This window comes from Lucilia cuprina, chromosome 4 (genome assembly GCF_022045245.1).
Source record: "Lucilia cuprina isolate Lc7/37 chromosome 4, ASM2204524v1, whole genome shotgun sequence".
Classification (NCBI taxonomy): domain Eukaryota; kingdom Metazoa; phylum Arthropoda; class Insecta; order Diptera; family Calliphoridae; genus Lucilia; species Lucilia cuprina.
Window position 1 is genome coordinate 37,379,489 of NC_060952.1, and position 18,593 is coordinate 37,398,081.

At 30.2% G+C, this 18,593-nt stretch overlaps 2 protein-coding genes across 3 annotated transcripts in view; one reads left to right on the top strand and one right to left on the bottom strand.

Moving 5' to 3' along the window:
• Positions 1-8,856, top strand: part of LOC111681027 (sodium-independent sulfate anion transporter) — a 39,145-nt gene extending 30,289 nt beyond the window's left edge. Inside the window, exons 2-7 of the mRNA XM_046948755.1 lie at positions 4,487-4,868; positions 6,675-6,730; positions 6,796-7,520; positions 7,588-7,890; positions 7,955-8,100; positions 8,161-8,856. Of these exons, the coding sequence (XP_046804711.1) occupies positions 4,521-4,868; positions 6,675-6,730; positions 6,796-7,520; positions 7,588-7,890; positions 7,955-8,100; positions 8,161-8,505 (1,923 nt within the window). The 5' untranslated portion in view covers positions 4,487-4,520 and the 3' untranslated portion in view covers positions 8,506-8,856. The remainder of the gene's footprint in view (positions 1-4,486; positions 4,869-6,674; positions 6,731-6,795; positions 7,521-7,587; positions 7,891-7,954; positions 8,101-8,160) is intronic.
• A 3,274-nt stretch (positions 8,857-12,130) lies between these two features.
• On the bottom strand, positions 12,131-17,089 carry LOC111681029 (sodium-independent sulfate anion transporter-like). 2 transcript variants are annotated; one of them, XM_023442744.2, is made up of 5 exons: positions 16,680-17,089; positions 15,837-16,617; positions 12,952-13,254; positions 12,741-12,886; positions 12,131-12,679 (listed from the first exon to the last, which is right to left on the bottom strand). In XM_023442744.2, the coding sequence occupies exons 1-5, from the start codon at positions 17,007-17,009 to the stop codon at positions 12,293-12,295; spliced, it is 1,947 nt and encodes a 648-aa protein (XP_023298512.2). In that variant the 5' UTR covers positions 17,010-17,089; the 3' UTR covers positions 12,131-12,292. The 2 variants fall into 2 exon arrangements, with proteins under 2 accessions (XP_023298512.2, XP_046806623.1); XM_046950667.1 differs by having other exon boundaries at positions 15,837-16,603; positions 16,680-16,791.
• Positions 17,090-18,593: the final 1,504 nt, after the last annotated feature.

An 18,593-nucleotide genomic window follows, 5' to 3' on the forward strand; every position in this document is an offset into this window, starting at 1 on the left:
AATTTGTAATTATTAACCCAAGTTTTAATTACAATTAAATCAAATTGCAATAGCTTTAATTACAATTACTTTAAAAGTAATTTAAATCGAATTTGTAATTAGTTTCCTAAAAGTCTATGTTGTCTTTGAAATACAAATTATTCGATAATTGATAAAAATAGATTTTTTTTCGAAAAAAATCCGTGAATAACTTCTATATGTACGTGTTTCCATTAAATTCTGTCCTGATATGATTGAATAATTGATTTTTGGAAATAGATTTTTTATGAGAGCAATACTGAATTATGGACCTATATAGATTGAAAATATTTAACAATAAATGTATTTTCCAGGAATTTGTATGGGTCCTATATACAATTTTGAAACGATCCTAATAATTTGAAACCATTTTAATATGCGAATTTGTTTGTTTAATAAGTTTCTACAGTTGCTGAAAGAAGTAAAATGAAGAATGGTCGAAGGTTTCAAAGAATGTCTCTTACAATTATGGAAACCAGGGGTTATGGAGCCCCGAAGTTATTTGGGTTTAATTAAAATTTGCCTTTTAAAAACATACAAACGGATATAGCTGGATCGACTACGCTATACATATAAAAATATATTGTATAGAGTCGGAAAATTGTATTGTAGAAATAACAAACGGTATGACAAACTTTATTAGAGTTAAGATTGCGAAGTTAGACATGGACGATCGATAATCATTATAATGGGGGGAGGGGGTGTGCTCATTGTCAAAACTGGTATTTCGATTTAGACTGTGGCGTGTCATAATGTCCATAGACCTTATGACACACTAAATAGAGTTATAATGTCCATGGACGTTATAACAATTTCAAAAGTGTCACAATGTCCATGAGCAATGGGGAATAAAGTCCAAGGAATGTAAAAAGTCCATTTATAAAAAAAAATGCTTAATTTAGTGAAGTCGGTGAGTGTCCCTTTTCTTAAATTTTAAACAAATTTTTCAATACATTTCTGTCTTAAAAGTGACACAATGTCCATGGACATTGTGACATTTTAAAAAAGTGCCATAATGTCCATGTTGTGTCATAAAGTCTATGATTTTTAAAGTGCTTTCGGTTGTCAGTTATAAAAAGACAGATCTAAATAAGTTTTGATTGCCTTAATCATTGGTGCGATAGATATGTAGTGGAATTATTTCTTAATCCTGTTATACTTTTCATGGAATGGCACATATGTATGATTCAATAAAATTCCTTTAATATTTACAAAATAAATTCTTTAGTTCAAAATTTCTGCTCAAACAAATGGTGTCAATAACTTGGCGTAAATAATATATAAAAATTTACTTAATCATAATACTGAAATACTCAACAGAAGGGTTGAATATCCGTAAAGAGCTAAACACATGTTTTGTTTTTTTAGAAAAAGAAATAAACAAACCTCAAGACAACATTAGTTTTTGTTCCCAAATATTTAAATTTTTAATAAAATTTTAAATTTCTGACTAATTAGTATTTTTCCAAAAGTATATCAATTAAATTTCTTAACATATTTACTAAACACATTCCTTAATTAAAAACTTTAACGCACACAATTGCTGTCAACAATTTTTAAAAACAACACAAATTTTAAATGTTTTAATAATTTTTTGCTGTTGTTTTTTTTCTTCAACAAAAACAAATAAAATCTAAATAGAATTTTTATTTATAAATAAATTAATTACAGCAATTTAATCCATCAACATTAATTTATTTTAAACGGCCTATACAACACGTGATAAATACAAAATTTCATATAAAAATTTCAAATGTGATACTAATTTTTATTGAATTTTAAGAAAATCCCCGTTTTGCAATAAGATGCAGTAAAACACAACTTACATTTTATTACAATAACTTGTTTTCAACAAAACATTTGGATTAAATTTGTTTTAAAAATAGCAATATTGAGCATATTTTGATAGTGGGTTAATAAATGTGTTGTAAGAATAAAAATCACCGAAAATCAGCTAATAATGTTTATTATGTAGTTTGGTACTTTTTTTTAAAACAAGTTACAATAAATGCGTCATAGAGTAAAAACTCGGAGCATAGTTAAATCAATTGTGCTAATGAAAATTATAATAAAATTTTTAAAACTTCAAGAGGTTATGCTACAAGCAAATTCGAAATACATGGGAAAAAGAAAAAGCGCGGTTTTTGAAATATTAGACTTATTGAAACAGTGAAACAGTACTATATTTTTCTAAAAAGTACTTTTTTGAAATTAAAAGAAGTGTTAAATATTAGTCTACAAGCTATTCTTCTGACAAGTCTATAGGCTTTTCTAGACTATAGACTATTCTATAGACTAGTCTATAAACTATTCTATAGGCTAGTCATTAGAATAGTCTGTAGACTAGTCAATAGCCTGTAGAATAGTCTATAGACTATTCTATAGGCTAGTCTGCAGACCATTCTATATACTATTTTATAGACTATTCTATTTTATATACTATTCTACAGACTATTCTATTGACTAGTCTACAGACTATTCTAATGACTAGTCTAGAGATTGTTCTATTAATAGTCCACTGGCTATTCTGTTTACTAATCTACAGACTATTCTGTTGACTAGTCTATAGTCTATTCTATTTAGTACTTCCATAGAAGTATAGTTTATTCTTTTTTAGTACTTCAATAGAGTAAATTCTACTTCTTTGGAAGTTCTTTTTGCTAGGATTCTTCTACAACATCACAATAGTAGTTGGATGTTATATTTTTCTTAAATAGTTTTTAAATAGCCTAATAATATGTAAAGGCCTCATGTCTGGTGGTATATTTCAGACAATTTTTCGCCCAATGTTCGAGCCAGCAAATTAGTTGTGTTTGGTACAGCTTCTTTGTAATCGTCTTGTCCGATTTCAGCAGACTTTTGACTGCCCTATTAATATAATGCCGGAGGTCCACACTACGCGTCTACGCGTCAAAGCATTACGCGTTTTTCATGCCGTCTTTGCATTCTACGTATCAAGTTACATGCGACGTTTTTTAGGCGTAAATTTTTTGTTCTGTTGCCTAGTCTAGAGATTATTCTATTAATAGTCCACTGGCTATTCTGTTTACTAATCTACAGACTATTCTGTTGACTAGTCTATAGTATATTCTATTACCTAGCGTATAGACTATTCTATTGTCAAATCTATTGACTAGTTTATAGACTAGTCTATAGACTATTCTGTTAACTAGACTATAGAGTATTCTGTTGACTTGTCTATAGACTATCATGTTGCCTAGTCTATAGACTATTCTGTTGACAAGTCTGTAGATTATTATATATTTAGATTATTCTATTGACTAATCTATATATTATTCTGTTGACTAGTATATATACCATTTTATTAACTATTTTATGGACTAGTATATATTCCATTTTACTGAGTATTCTATAGATCATTCTAGTCTATATCCTATTCCATATACTGTACTATTGACTAGTCTATATACTTTTCTTTTGACTATTCTATAGACTAATAATCTGACTAGTCCATGGACTATTCTATTGACTAGTCTATAGACTTTTCTATTGACTAGTATAAAGACTATTCTATTGACAAGTCTATAAACAAGTCTGTAGACTATTATGTTGACTAGACTATAGACTAGTCTAAAGACTATTCGATTGATTAGTTTATAGACTATTCGATTGACTAGTATATGGACTATTCTATTGACTAGTCTATAGACTTCTGTTGACTAGCCTATAGACTGTCAACAGAAGTCTATATGACTAGTCTATAAACTATTATATTGACTAGTCAATATACAAATTACTATTTTATACTTTTTCGTCTATAGAATATTCTATTAACTAGTATACAGACTATAGACTAGTCATTATTCTATAGACTATTTCATTGACATATCTAAAGACTAGTTATTTCATTGACTAGTCCTAGATTTTATTAAAAAAAAACAAATATATTTTAAAAAATCATATTATATCTCATATAAAAAATTATTCGCTTAGCGTTCGTCGCTTCAATTATATTCTCATAACGTATCGTTGAACTCTTTGCAAAGCAGAGACGCAACAGTAGAAAATTCAAACAGTAAGAATATTCAATGAACAAAACATATTTTATTTATAAGAGAAATATAATGAAAATGATGCCGGCAATTAAACTTATTTAACTTGAATTCAATAAACGATTGTCTTCACTCACAGATCAATAGCAAATCGGGATTGGCCAACTTACTGACTAACTACGAGCACAGTTCGTAAGTGAGTTGAAAATATTAAGTGGCATTCGTGTTATTGACTCTTCAAAGACAAGTTCACAAATAAAGAAAACGCGGATATTTAATAATAACTACAATAAAATAATTAATAATAAATAAAAATATAAAATAATTGTTAAAAAACAATTGAAAAAATTAACAAAATAAAAAAAAGCAATTAAATGTATTGCTATTTAAATTATATTAGAAAAAAACCTCAAAATATAATTACATAATTTAAAAAAAATCAAAAATATTTTCAGTGTTTAAAATAAATAAATAAATTCAAATTAAAAAATGCGCACCGATCAACCTTCACAACGTAATAATAGTTCGGGTTCCGAAGTATCCTTGGAAATACCACCCAATGCTATTTATAATACATCACGTGATTGCATAGTACAAGATGAGGATAACAATGTTGACAAACCCGGTTGTTGTACCACAACCATGGATTGGTTGAAACAAACCTCGGCGAATATATTTCGCAAAAAGACCTTATATAAACGTTTGCCGATCTTGACCTGGTTACCAAAATATAATCGTCAAGATTTTATAGGCGATTTAATGGCTGGCGTTACGGTTGGTTTAACTGTTATACCACAGGGTTTAGCTTATGCTGGCATAGCTGGATTAGATTTACAGGTAAGTTGGTTTTAAACAAAGAAATAAAATAGGTTAAGTTGGTTTCCAAAGGATATTAGCTGAAGTCCATATGAAAAAACTTTTAATTAAATAAAATTCGTTATTTCGACATATTGAATTTGAAATTTATAATATTAAGAAATTAATTTTGATTTATAGAAAATGTTTAAATAATTTTTTTTTTAATTCTCGATTTATATAGTAGAATAAGTTTAACAAACTATTTTTAAAGAAAATTTGCAAAATGCTTTATAAAGTGTCGATACAAAACATTTTTTTGATAATTTTGAATCTAATACAAACATCAATGCCATTCGTGATTTATTCTAGATTCTTTAAAAGTAAACTTGCAACTAAGGTTTGGTTGACAGGAGGATGTATAGTACATTAAATTCGAAGAAATTCACCTAGGCCACTATCGGCCTGTTGTGCGCTTCTTTTCATAAAAAAATATATATTTTGTTCCTATATATTTTGACTTTTAAAGAAGCGAAAAGAATCCAATATTGTTTAAAGTTAAAGGTATAGTTATTTGTAATTTTTTTTTTAATTAAACCCATTTTCTTTTGGAGTTGATTGATAAATTTATTTTTTTATGTTAGTATTATTTAAGTAAAATATGTTGTATTCTATAATGCGACAATTTTACTGCTAATAAGTTCCAAAAAAGAACATCAAAATGACTTCCTAGGAATGACTTCAGATGTAGTGAATTTTTAATCAAATAAAAATAATATCTCTCTTATGACAAGCCTGTGTTAAAATCATTACTTCTTCAGGTCTTTTGAAAGTTCTTTTTTTTGTTGGAATCCTTCTACAACATAAATACATAAGTTGGATGTTGTTTCTTTTGGCCTATAAGTCGGGTCGTGCAAATCTTTTTAACTGCAAATGTTTTTCTAAATAGTTTTTAACTACCCTTACAATATATAAAGGCCTGGTCGTATATTTCAGACAATTTTTCGCCCATGTTCGAGCCGGCAAATTAGTTGTGTTTGGTACAGCTTCTTTGTAATCGTCTTGTCAGATTTCAACAGACTTTTGACTGTCCTATTAATATAATGCCGAAGGTCCACACTATGCGTCAAAGCATTACGTGTTTTTCATACCGTCTTCGCATTCTACGTATCAAGTTACATGCGACGCTTTTTAAGCGTAAATTTTTTGTGCTATTTTTAAAAAACTTCGCGTTATTCTATAGCTTTTGGTTATTATATTAAACTCCTTTTAATTTATTCCAATTGGTAAGGAATATAAAATGTAAAAATTAACTGACATGTGTCTGCTTAAAGTACAAGCTTTAAGCATTCTGCGCGTCAAGCCATTCACTTGTCACTCTACTTTTTTGACAGTCACATAGAATGCGAGAATGTGTAGAGCGCGTGGTGTGGACCTTCCGCTTAACCCAACTCAAAAAACGGTTTTGAGAAATTTGCACCAAGGCTTGTACTGTTTAGTAGTAGGCCAGACATACATTTTCTGCGTTATCGGTCAAGAAATACCAGACTTAGAAGGAGTCAAAGTCGGACATTTAAGTCATACAGGGCTTTATTCAAATAAGTGTAACTTTTCGCCTATTGGTCCTAGCAAAAAATTGAAGACCTGATATAATTATAACGCCCGGTTCAGTATCCTTTTGTCTGGGTTTCGATTTAAAATATTGACCTGAAATTATATCTTATTGAACATGTTTACTAAATTTTCCTTTCATTGTTTTATTTCTGAATATTTACTAAAGTTTAGCTTTTAAGAACCAATTTAAGAATCTATTAATGTGTCTTTAATTTGTTTTTCCTCTACTTACAGTACGGTTTATATGGTTGCTTTTTGGGTTGTTTCATTTACATATTCCTTGGCTCAAGGTAATTGACCATAATCAGTTACTTTTATAAATGTGTATATATAAATTTTTTTCTTCGATTAACAGTAAAGATGTTCCCGTTGGACCCACCGCCATTTCGGCTTTACTCACCTTCCAGACCGCACAGGGTGTCTGGCAAAAAGCTGTTTTACTTACCTTCTTAACGGGACTCATAGAAATTGGCATGGGTGTATTTCGATTGGGTTTTCTTATAGATTTTGTCTCAGGCCCGGTTAGTGCTGGTTTTACTAGTGCCGGTTCTCTGATAATTTTCACCTCACAATTTAAGGATCTCTTTGGTGTCAACACCAAGGGTGATACATTTGTGGACATGTGGATTTCGATTATAAATGATATACACAATATCAGCTGGAACGATGCTGCTCTGGGTGTAGCTTGCATTGTAGTCCTCTTGAGTATGCGCGCAATGGCCAGTATGAGTTTTGGACCCAAAGATGGTCATAAGACATGCTGTCAGAAATTTTGGTCGGGTCTTTTTTGGGTTGTTGGTACCTCACGTAATGCTGTTTTAGTTGTGGTTACCGCCGGTATAGGTTATTATCTGATTAGTTCGGATATTGATATATTCCGTATGGTGGGTTATGTACCTTCTGGTATGCCGGAATTTAGATTGCCACCCTTTGGCATGACGACTGTTATGAATAGCACTACGGGAGAAGTTATTGAAGTGCACGAAAGCTTTGCCCAAATGGTTAGTAGTTTGGGTTCTGGTCTTATAGTAGTGCCTCTTATTGCTCTATTGGAAAATATGGCTGTGGTGCAGGCTTTTGGTAAGTAGATGTTTATTACTTTTATAATTATTTGAGGAAATTTAATAACTTTTTATTTCTATTATAGCAAATGGTAAACCTTGTGATGCTACCCAAGAACTTATTGCTGTGGGTGTTTGCAATGTTGCTAATTCATTTGCTCAGGGTTTCCGTGGTAATGGTGGCATTGCCCGTGGTGCTGTTTTAAATTCCAGCGGTGTACGCACTCAACTTTCCAATGTGTATACGGGTCTTATTGTTATCATTGCTTTATTATATGCTACTCCCGCCTTTTATTATATTCCAAAGGCGGCCTTGGCTGCTATTATAATGGCTGCTGTTATATTCATGATTCAATATCGTGTCGTTAAACCCATGTGGAGAAGTAAAAGTAAGTTAAACGTAGGAAAAAGAAAATGTTGGAGTGCTATAGAAATATTTTAATATTTTTCTAGAATCTGATTTGATTCCCGGTTTGGCCACCTTTATTGCCTGTTTGGTATTACCCTTGCAGTTGGGTATTTTAGTAGGAATTGGCATTAATATTGTTTTTATTCTTTATCATGCCGCTCGTCCTAAATTACGTGTGGAAACTTTATGTGTAAGTTTAACAAATTTATTTTAATAAAGATCGATAAATCTTTATCCTTTATCTCTCTAGACATCCAATGGCCATAAATACCTAATGCTAACCCCTGATCGTTGTCTGATCTTCCCCTCTGTGGAATTTGTACGTAATGTTATTACCAAACAGGGACGCAAATCTACATTGCCCGTGGTCATCGATTGTACTCATATTTATGGTGCTGATTACACTGCTGCCAAGGTGGTCTCCACTATGATTGATGATTTTGAAACACGCCAACAGAAACTTTACTTCTACAACTTACAACCCAGAGTTGCTGAAGTATTTGAGGGTATTAATAATAATCTAGTAGTAATTTACGATATGACCGTTTTAGAAATGAGATTATCGGGTAAAGAAGATGAAACTTCTAAATTATAGGAAACACAGGTAATTAATTGCTTTAAAAAAACCAAGGTAAATTTCTTAGGATATTCTAGTGCCACATTAAGAGAAAGAGTATTATATTAAAAAATCGTAATTCCTATTGTAGTTAGTAATGTAGTATTTAGTCAAGTAGAAATTTTAATGATTTTTTTTAATAATTATTTCTATGTTGAATTTTTGTAATAATAATTAGTTGTATTTTTGTTATTTTACAATTGTACATACATTTAGTTTGTATTGTAAGTAGTTTGTAAATGTTTGTATTATTTAGTTTTAATTTTAATGTAGTTACAGTATAAAAAAACCTTAATTTAATTATTTCTATAAAACGAAATTACAACAAAAAATTGAAGTATTAAACTTTTGTATAGTTTTATATACATTCGCATTAATTGATTGATTTTAATCATTGTTTTTTTGTTTGCACAAATTCAATGTTTTACCTTTAAGTTTTTAATAAAGTAGACGAAAATTAAAGAATTTTTTATTTGCGTGTTTATAAAATTTTTGCATATAAAATTAACCATAATATGTTTAAAAAAAATAATAAAAAGGTAACTTCAAATGCACAGAGTCACGGAGCAAAAAAGCATATTTCTAAAATATGCAAGAACGCCTACTCGAGCGTGGCAAATTTGCTACAAGTTTGACATAATTCCCAAATAGATTTTCTAGAATAATCGCTGTGAATAAAAAGAATATATACAAATATACTTATATGAAAACTTTCGTACATTGTACGAAAGTTTTCATATAAGTAGGGGGAAAATTCCCCCTACTCCCTCTATCATCTTTCTCACAAACTATTTTTCTAGTTCCAACACAGGTCCAATTAAAACCAAAAATAAATAAGGAAAAAAATCGTTAATTGAATGAAGTGTTTTTTAAATAACACAGTGAGACAAAATAAACGAAAATTTAAATACCTGGGAAGTGATACTATTTTTTCTGAAAGGTGGATCAGAGTAGAACAAAAGAATATGTTTTTGAAATTTGCAAACACTTCCAAAATCTTGAGTAACGAGTAAAAAACCGGGTTTTCGTACCTTTAATCACTTATAAATCAGTAACTTAGTTGAATCTGGACCAATTTTAAGTTTCTCCACGGATTTAGAAAGCAGAAGCTGAGGCCTTTATAATGACATATAACATTTATGATACCTGGAGGGAGTATCTGTGAGTGAGTTTAACCAGGAAACATATTTTTTATTTTAGTTTTGCACCGTTGTCCAAGTTTGGAGATGTTTTTTGAAAGTATTTTATAAAGGAACCGTACCATTTATTAACTGATTAGAAAACCACGTTTATTTATGGGTAAAACACAACTTTGTTTTTAAAAATTCGTTATCTTTTTCTTAATACAAAATTTTTTCAAAACTGATTTTCCAAAAGATGCTTTATATGGGGGATAGGGCTAAATATGGGCCGATCCTTATAAAATTTGGTGGAAGGATTTAGATTTATATAAAACTTATTTATGCTGAATTTTATAGTTATATTGATGTAATTAAGAGAATAATGAAATTAAAGTCGTTTGCTTAAGGAAGATTTGCATGGAGAGTAGGTTCAAATAAGGTCAGATCAATACAAAAATCGGTATAAATGAGTTTAAAATACTTTCATAAAACATTTCCAAACTTGGACAACGATTCAAAACTATAATAAGAAATATGTTTGCTTAAAATCGGTTCATATTTAACTAAGTTACTGACTCATAAGTGCTTAAAAGTACGAAAAATCGGTTTTTTATCAGTAACTCAAGATTTTGGAGGTGTTTGGTAATTTCAAGAACATATTCTTATTTTACTCGGATCTACCTTTCAGAAAAAAGTATCACTTCCCAGGTATTTATTTTTGTCGCATAGTGTAACATAAGGTTATGTGAGGTTGATAAGGATCCGGAGGCCACTATCACTGTCAAGTAGAATTTGTTCACTGAATGTAATATTTTTCAAAGTTCAGTTTCCTGCACGTAATTCCTAAAAATTTTCTAATCAGTGATAGTGTGTAAAAACATAATTTCCAAGATTTCCAAGAGCTATGGGAGAATATTTAATTAAAACTTTCTTACAATGCAAAACGGTCTAAGATTTAATTCTATTATCTGATATCGCCCTAATTACCTTCTGGCTGTCGGTATATATATTAAGCCCGTGGGCGATACATATTTATTGTAATCCAATTTACACATTTCGTTATTGCTCGGACTTTTGCCTGGAAGCCTGCCTGTTATGATTAGGTAAACGGTGGTATATTTCTGTTTTCGGGTTTTCAAAATAGAACACCAGGCCCGCTTTTTCCCCAATTTATAGACATCCATGTAGAAACGGCGATTTGCTCTTATATTCCGCTTGACCTGGACATCCTATCTGGGATTTTTGTTTCAAAGTTTCTGACATATTCTATGTCTGGTATGCGATCAGGCACATCTAGTGATTTCGTATTACTTTCTAATGTGTCGAGTATACATTGATGGCGTGTCCTATAATCGCTTTTGGCCAGTTCGCCTAAAGTTAAGACCCGGTCTGCAGTAAGCCTCGTCTCAAAGATTAAGGTCTGTCAAAAAAGTAGAATCAATGTATTTGTATGAAAAAAGTTACAAGCCTTGACGCGTAGAATGCTTAAAGTAGGTCTACTTTTTTAAGAGTCACGCGGAGTACAAACATGCAGCTGATTTTGACATTTTATATAATGATGAAAAAATAAATAAAAGCTGCACTGAAAATAATCCATGCTCAACTTTACGAAAAAAAAAATCGTAACTTCTATTTTCATAATATTTACAAAAAATTCGTGTATAATACGAAATATTATTTAATAAAACCCTTTTCTATTTTTACGAAAGTACGAAAACCTTTCGTAATATTTTTTTCTTAAATTTTAGCGAAATTAAACATAATGATATTAATTATATTATGATTAAATAAATCTACAACATTATTATAAAATTTAAGAAAAAGTATAATATTGTTCTCGAATTATTTTCATAAAAAAATTAAAATTCGTGTATAGAATAATGTTGAACTAAAATTAGAAAATTTATTTTAAAATGAACAAAAATGTTTGAATAAATTAATATTTAGTAAATTTTACCATATTTTTTTTAAAACTACCCTTTTTTCAATTTATGTAAATTATTTTTTCCAAGAATATTTTGCATTATACTAAAATATTTTGTACAATTTCGTATATATTACGAAAGAATTTCGTTGTGCAAAACAACGAACGATTCGTACAATGTATGACATTTTTCGTATATATTAGGCATGGATTTTTTTCAGTGTGCAGAAAAATTCGAAGTTTTTTAAAACTAAAACAAAAAATTCATGCTTTAAAAGCGTCACATTTAACTTGAAGCGTAGGACGCAAAGACGGTATGAAAAGCATGTAATGATTTGACGCGAAGACTCGTAATGTGGTCCTCCGCCTTAAATAAGTTTTAATGGGTGGAATATCTAGCAAAGATGGAGCCGTATATATGGCACCACTTATTTATATCCAAGCAGCATGTACGTTGAACTCCCTTTAGTAGTTTGATATGTGATATGCACGTTGAACTCCCTTTAGTAGTTTCATATTACACTTTTTGTCCAAAGAAGCGAAAAGTAATATTTTTTTTAAAAAGTTTTAAATATTTTATTTATTTTATTCTTATAAACAAATTATCTATATATTAATTTAAATATTTATATATTAAATTTTTAACAGTGTAAACTTTTAGAAACTTTAGAATATAGCTTTTTTCACTTAACTTATAATATTTTATTTTACGGCATAAATTTTATAATTCCGTTATTTCTACATTATTACTACTATTATTAACATTGGCACTTTCAGTTTTGGGACTGTTATCATCCAATAACTTTTCTATACAGTCTAATGAATAACATAAAATAAATTTCGAATGTAAAGTTGCAAAAACCTTTGCTACATTTGGACGTAAATTAAAGAAAATTAATTTTTGATTTCTAGAATTAAAATCATTTATAATAGATTCGATTACTTTTGCCGTTGTAAAATCACTGGCATAAATGTAAGTGCAATCGAAGACGACGGGTAGTGAATACTTCAGACCTGATTTTAAAACCTTATTGCGTACAAACTCCATGGAGGGAAAAATCAAGCAGCGATCGGGTGTAAGTCTTAGAAATTGTTTTCCACTGGGAGTCTGAAAGTAAGTTTAGTAGAAATTATTAAACTTTATAATTTTATTATTAAATTAAACTTACCTTTACTTGATCCACCGATATTTTAGGTCTAGCTGAGTGATATAAAATATACAAAACATTAATACCAATGGCAATAGCTATGCCTACACTTAGGGGCATTATCAAACAGGCTACAAATGCCAATAAACCCACATAAACATCAGATCCTGAAAAAGGTTCGTATTATTATATTTGATTTACAATTAAATTATATTAGATTTTTTTTACTTACTTTTACTATGCCACATGGGTACTATAACTTGATATTGTAATTGAAATAGTACAGCTGCTATAATTATCGCTGCCAATGTGGCCTTGGGTATATAGTAAAAATATTCTGCCAAAAACAACATGGCCAATATTACTACAACACTAATGTACACATTTACGAATTGTGTTCGGCCTCCACTTGCTGTATTCACCGATCCTCTGGCTAAACCACCATTAATACGATAACCACGGAAAAATGAATTCGATATATTAGCCAAACCTAAGGCGATTAACTCCTGATTTGTGTCGACAGGTTTTCCATTCGCTGAAATGAAATTGAAGAGGTATGTACATACTTTGTATTTTATAATAATTTTTTTTTTTTAATAATTTTCAAATAGCGAAAAGTTCTGATTAATTTAAAATTTCATATCAAGTATTATATCCCGACTTTGAAATTTTGGTGTAAGAAATCAATCTATAAAGATATAATATATAAAGGCCGGTTCTACACAAGTTTTTGTATTTAGCATTCATTTCTATTCATTTAATCAATTTGTGATGATTTTCTGAAAGAGTCTATATAAGGGGATCTAGGGTCAAATATATACTAAAATTCTATTAATTTTTCATGATAGAATCTATATTTATATAGAGTTAGTTATGCAAACTCTAACTTATAACTTGTGCTTTTTATACAGATCCTGTGCTTTGTGTACAAATCCTAGAACATTTTACATAATCATGAGCTCGTAAGCTCTGTATCGGGGTATGATTGTATGGGGGCTAGATGTAATAATAGACAAAAAGACTAAGAGCGGGTTTTTTTAGTTGGCAATTAAATGACCATTAATAATCAGATTAGTTAATCTAAAAATAATCTGATGTTTATCTCTTTTGATGTTTTTGAGTACAAGATAAAAATTCGCAGTATTGTCATACCAAACAACAGAAAACGTCACTGTTTGTTATCAAACCTGTTTGTTGCTCAAGTTCGAACCACATCCATTGGGCGCTTAAACTAGAAAACAAAATTATTTGATTTAGTACTCATAAACAACTTTGGAGTATTCACTTTTAATTTAATCCTTAATCATTCACCTAAAGATTGGCCCTTAGACGACTGGAAGATTCTAAGTTAAATGATATACTTTAAGACGGGTGCATGACCAATATTGCTATGCGTTACACATGTATCATCAGAAACCGCATTATGGTGGGGTAGGGTATTATTATTTCCTTTCAGTACTATTTTAATTAAACTGTAATCTTTGTATACACCAGTAAACGAAATACGTTTATTGTTGTTAAATGATTATTGCATGACAAAAATAATTCTGTTGATATTTAACAATTTTTGAAAAACAAGTCAGAATATACAGTTAGACATGATGGTAAAATTACCCCGTACCAAATATCACTTCAAAATAATATACTTTATAGGTACATATATATTTATTTTAGGCCGGATTATTATAAATTTTTAGAACAACGAAGGATTAATTAAAAATATGGCCAAGAGAATCCCATAACTTCCGGTATACACTAGGAGAGAAAGAGAATAATTATCATTTATCTCTCTCGCGGTACGGAGTTTCCGGTAATCGGAAACTTGTTTTGTTATTCTTCTCATTCGTACAACAACAAATCAATGCAATTAATACGTACACTGAAAATAATCTATGCTCAACTTTACGAAAAAAATTTCGTAACTTCTATTTTCGTAATATTTACAAAAATTCCGTGTATAATACGAAATATTATTTAATAAAACCCTTTTCTATTTTTACGGAAGTACGAAAACCTTTTTGTAATGTTTTTTTTCTTAAATTTTAGCGAAATTAAACATAATGATATGAATTATATTATGATTAAATAAAACTACAACATTTTTATAAAATTTAGGAAAAAGTGTAATATTATTCACGAATTATTTTCATAAAAAATTGAAAATTCGTGTGGAGAATAACTAAAATTAGAAAATTTATTTTAAAACGAACAAAAATGTTTGAATAAATTAATATTTCGTAAATTTTACCATATTTTTTCAAAATTCCTTTTTTTCAATTTATGTAAATTAATTTTTTCAAGAATATTTTGCAATATACTAAAATATTTCGTACAATTTCGTATATATTACGAAAGAATTTCGTAGTGCGAAACAACGAACGATTCGTACAATGTACGACATTTTTCGTATATATTAAGCATGGATTTTTTCAGTGTAGTTTCTGAAACCAAAGTTTCCATGTGTGAACATTAAGGAAACGGCGTCAAGAAAAACCCAGCAGTTAATCGTCACTCTACGCAATACAAAGAGACAGTTAGAAGACGATTGCCTCCGCTCTCGCTTACAAAGGGGACAGTAAAAAAAAAAACAAAAAAACAACTTTTAAGAGTATAATCTCTAGGTTACTTGAGGACAGTAAAGACTAAAGTTTTATCCTCTGGGGTACGTTGGACACCGGCTTCGCTAAGAATCAAAAATTAAGCGAATGGTAAATCTTTGAGCCCGGCCATAGGCCTGCTATTTAGGAAATATTTATTAAGCGAAGCCGTTGGACATACCATAGAGTAGAAAGTCCTTGCGCCCGGCCGCAGGCCTGCTATTAAGGTAATCTTTAGTAAGCAATTAAACAGAAACGTATTAAACTTTGCCCCCCACACGAAAGTATGAGCGACATAGTTTTTTTAGAAACGTCACTAAGACCGACTTGGAGCAAAAGAATCATATAAATGATGAAACGGTGGGTTGAACCACAAATATCCTATGGCATAATTCTAACTAGAGTAAGACTAAGAGCCTTCTCATAACAATCGAACCCGATTTACTTATTCCAAATTCACTCTTAATTGTTTACAATTATTTGCGGGGATTTTAAAAGATACACTTTTTTAAAAACTTACCAAAATTTTTACACACTGCAATAGTCTCCAAAAGTGATATCAGTGGTATGACAATTAAAGCTGAACCAAATTCATGTAATAAATCCCAAAAATCTTCAGTTGCTTCCGATTCCACACCATTAACGGTTACGTTACTTGCGATAGTAAAAGAGGGCACTTCAACTGGTGGAAAACCCGATGGTATATAGCCGGTTAATTTAAAATAACTAAAACCGTGGTGTTCTAAATAAGCTACAATAGCGGCAGTAACAACAGCTAATAGAGCATTGCGTGAAACTCCTAAAAACCATACAAACTTATTAAGAACTAAATGCATTTTTTTCATATCCTGATTTTCTTTAGGATCTACTCTTAAATTTCCCACATAACGGAGTAAGACCAATATGGTAATACTACTAAAACCTAAAATAGTATCGGAAATACGATAATTGTGTATGTCTTTTATCATAGAAATCCAATTTTCCAAAAACGATTTACCAGTACTTTTCACCACTAGAATATTTTTAATTTGTGAGGTGAAAATAATTAATGCTACGGCACTGGTAAAGCCAGAACTTACAGGACCCGAAACAAAATCTATAACAAAACCTAAACGTGTTAAACCCATTCCTAATTCAATTATGCCGGATAAAAGAGTAAACAATAAAGATTTCTGCCAGTTGCCATGAGCAACTTGAAAAGTCAATAGAGAAGCTATAGCCGTTGAACCTAAAATGTTATCTTTGCAAGAACCGAATATGGTATAGATTATGTTGCCCATAAACGAGCTGTAAAGAGCAAACTGTAGATGATGTTTATTGACATTTATAAAGTTTAATTTATTTTAAGAATAATATTTACTACCTCTGTTGGTAGACCCGCAATGCCGGCAAATGCCAAAGCTAATGGTATGGCAGCCAGAGAATCAGTTATACCCGCTATTATATCTCCTATAAAATCATCTTTATTATAACGCGGTAGCCACTGCACAACTGGTAAATGACGTCGTAGAACATTTCTATTGAACACTTTATCCAAACACGCACGATATTTCGTTTTACTCTCAGTCTCAACTGTTAAATCTGCCAATGATGATTCATTGGCCTTTAGCGCCAGACGACTACGAGACACCGTTTGATGATCCGTTATCATTATACAATCCATTGAATTTGTTGTTACATCATTTAGCGACATTTTGCAATTCTTTTTTTTTTTGTATCGCGAATACGTTTTCGCCAACCGTTTTCAAAAACTACAACATTACTCTAGCGTGTTCCAAAATAGACTGAGTAAATTATATCCGGAAAGTGTTTGATTCAACCACAAACAATAAAATACATTTGATATTTATTTGTAAAAATAAAAGAGAAATTATTCAATTTACTCAGACTTGTATGGAGTAGTGTTTTGCTTAAACCGGTTCGTGTTTGAAATTTTTTAAATATGCAAATTATTGTTTTGGTTATTCTTTGAATATTTTTTTTTGTTATTATTAGTTTTTCGTAAATTGTTTAAAAATCAATCGTTTTTTCTCTATTAATTTCTATTATGATCGTACGTGTTGTTTTGCTATTAAAACAGTTATAATTTTCAAACGCGAGAAGTACTTTATAACACTTGAACGAGAATTGTTAATATTTCATTGTGTTTTAATCTGAATTAAATATTATCACCTTTAATGGTCTATAATTGATGTATAATTAACAGATATAAACTTTTTTGATTCGTAAAAAGGTGTATAGTCCCTACAAAAAAAGTAAAAGTGTTATATTGCGTTTATCGAAAAGTGAAATTTTGATATAAAATTCTATTATTTAAACCTTATAAGTATTTGATAAAAAGTTACTTTGTTAATATTTATCAGTAAGTAAAGTGTGAGATTTTGAAATTCGGTTTATTTTCAAATCAATATTTAGTTAAACACTGACCACCACCTATTTTCCACCTGAACTACAGAGAAGATCTGTTGATACAAGTGTTCGAAGGTGTTATTAACAATCATCTCCATCGCGAATAGAAGCGAAAATGTTGTTCCCTTGAAATTTTCATTTCCCTCGAAGGGAAAATTGCTATCGTGAACTTTTTGTAAACAATTTATTCACAATAGTAGGAACAGCTGTTCAATGTTAACAAAATTCCATCAACAAATTTCACAACAGGGGAATTTTTTCACCTCAAAAATTTAGTTAACGAAAAAAGTGTAAAGGGAACACAATTCACGTGAAGTGATGATTGGCGAAAGTGGTGAATATCTTTTAGATCTTCTTTTCTTCCCGATCAAGGTTTTCTTTCAATGCTCAAGTCGTTCTTAACGGTGTTTTAATTAATTTAATTAAAAACAAGTAAGAACTTATAGTCGGGTGAGGCCGACCATATAATACCCTACACCTGTACACGAATAAAATGTGATTTTTTTATAATAAACCATTTAAGTTGAATTGTACCTCGCTTCAGATATACTTAAGCTATTTATTGTTAATTTTGATGGGGGCTTTTTATAGGGGCTAGGGTCAAATGAGGCCCTATAATTATAAAGTTCATGAGGGTCATCAAGGGTAGTAGTTTTTATCGAGATACGAGTATATTAAACATAATTATGAACTTAAAAGCCCTTTTTGGTGTATTCAGTTGTATGGGGCCTAGGTGAAATAATAATACAATAAAAGATCATTTGCCAATATTCATTGAATTATCTCCAAAATTGCGACCTGTAGTTTGATTACAATGTTTACAAGCCCTATTCGGGGGTACAGTTGTATGGGGGCCAGGTGAAATAAT

Bases quoted from the DNA above. Each gene is read 5' to 3' on its own strand.
- LOC111681029 (XM_023442744.2), bottom strand. From the start codon at position 17,009: ATGTCGCTAAATGATGTAACAACAAATTCAATGGATTGTATAATGATA. The intron at 13,255-15,836 runs GTAAGTTTTTAA...ATTTCATTTCAG, and splicing joins TGCAGTGTGTAAAAATTTTG to CGAATGGAAAACCTGTCGAC. The intron at 12,887-12,951 runs GTAAGTAAAAAA...AACCTTTTTCAG, and splicing joins ACCCATGTGGCATAGTAAAA to GATCTGATGTTTATGTGGGT.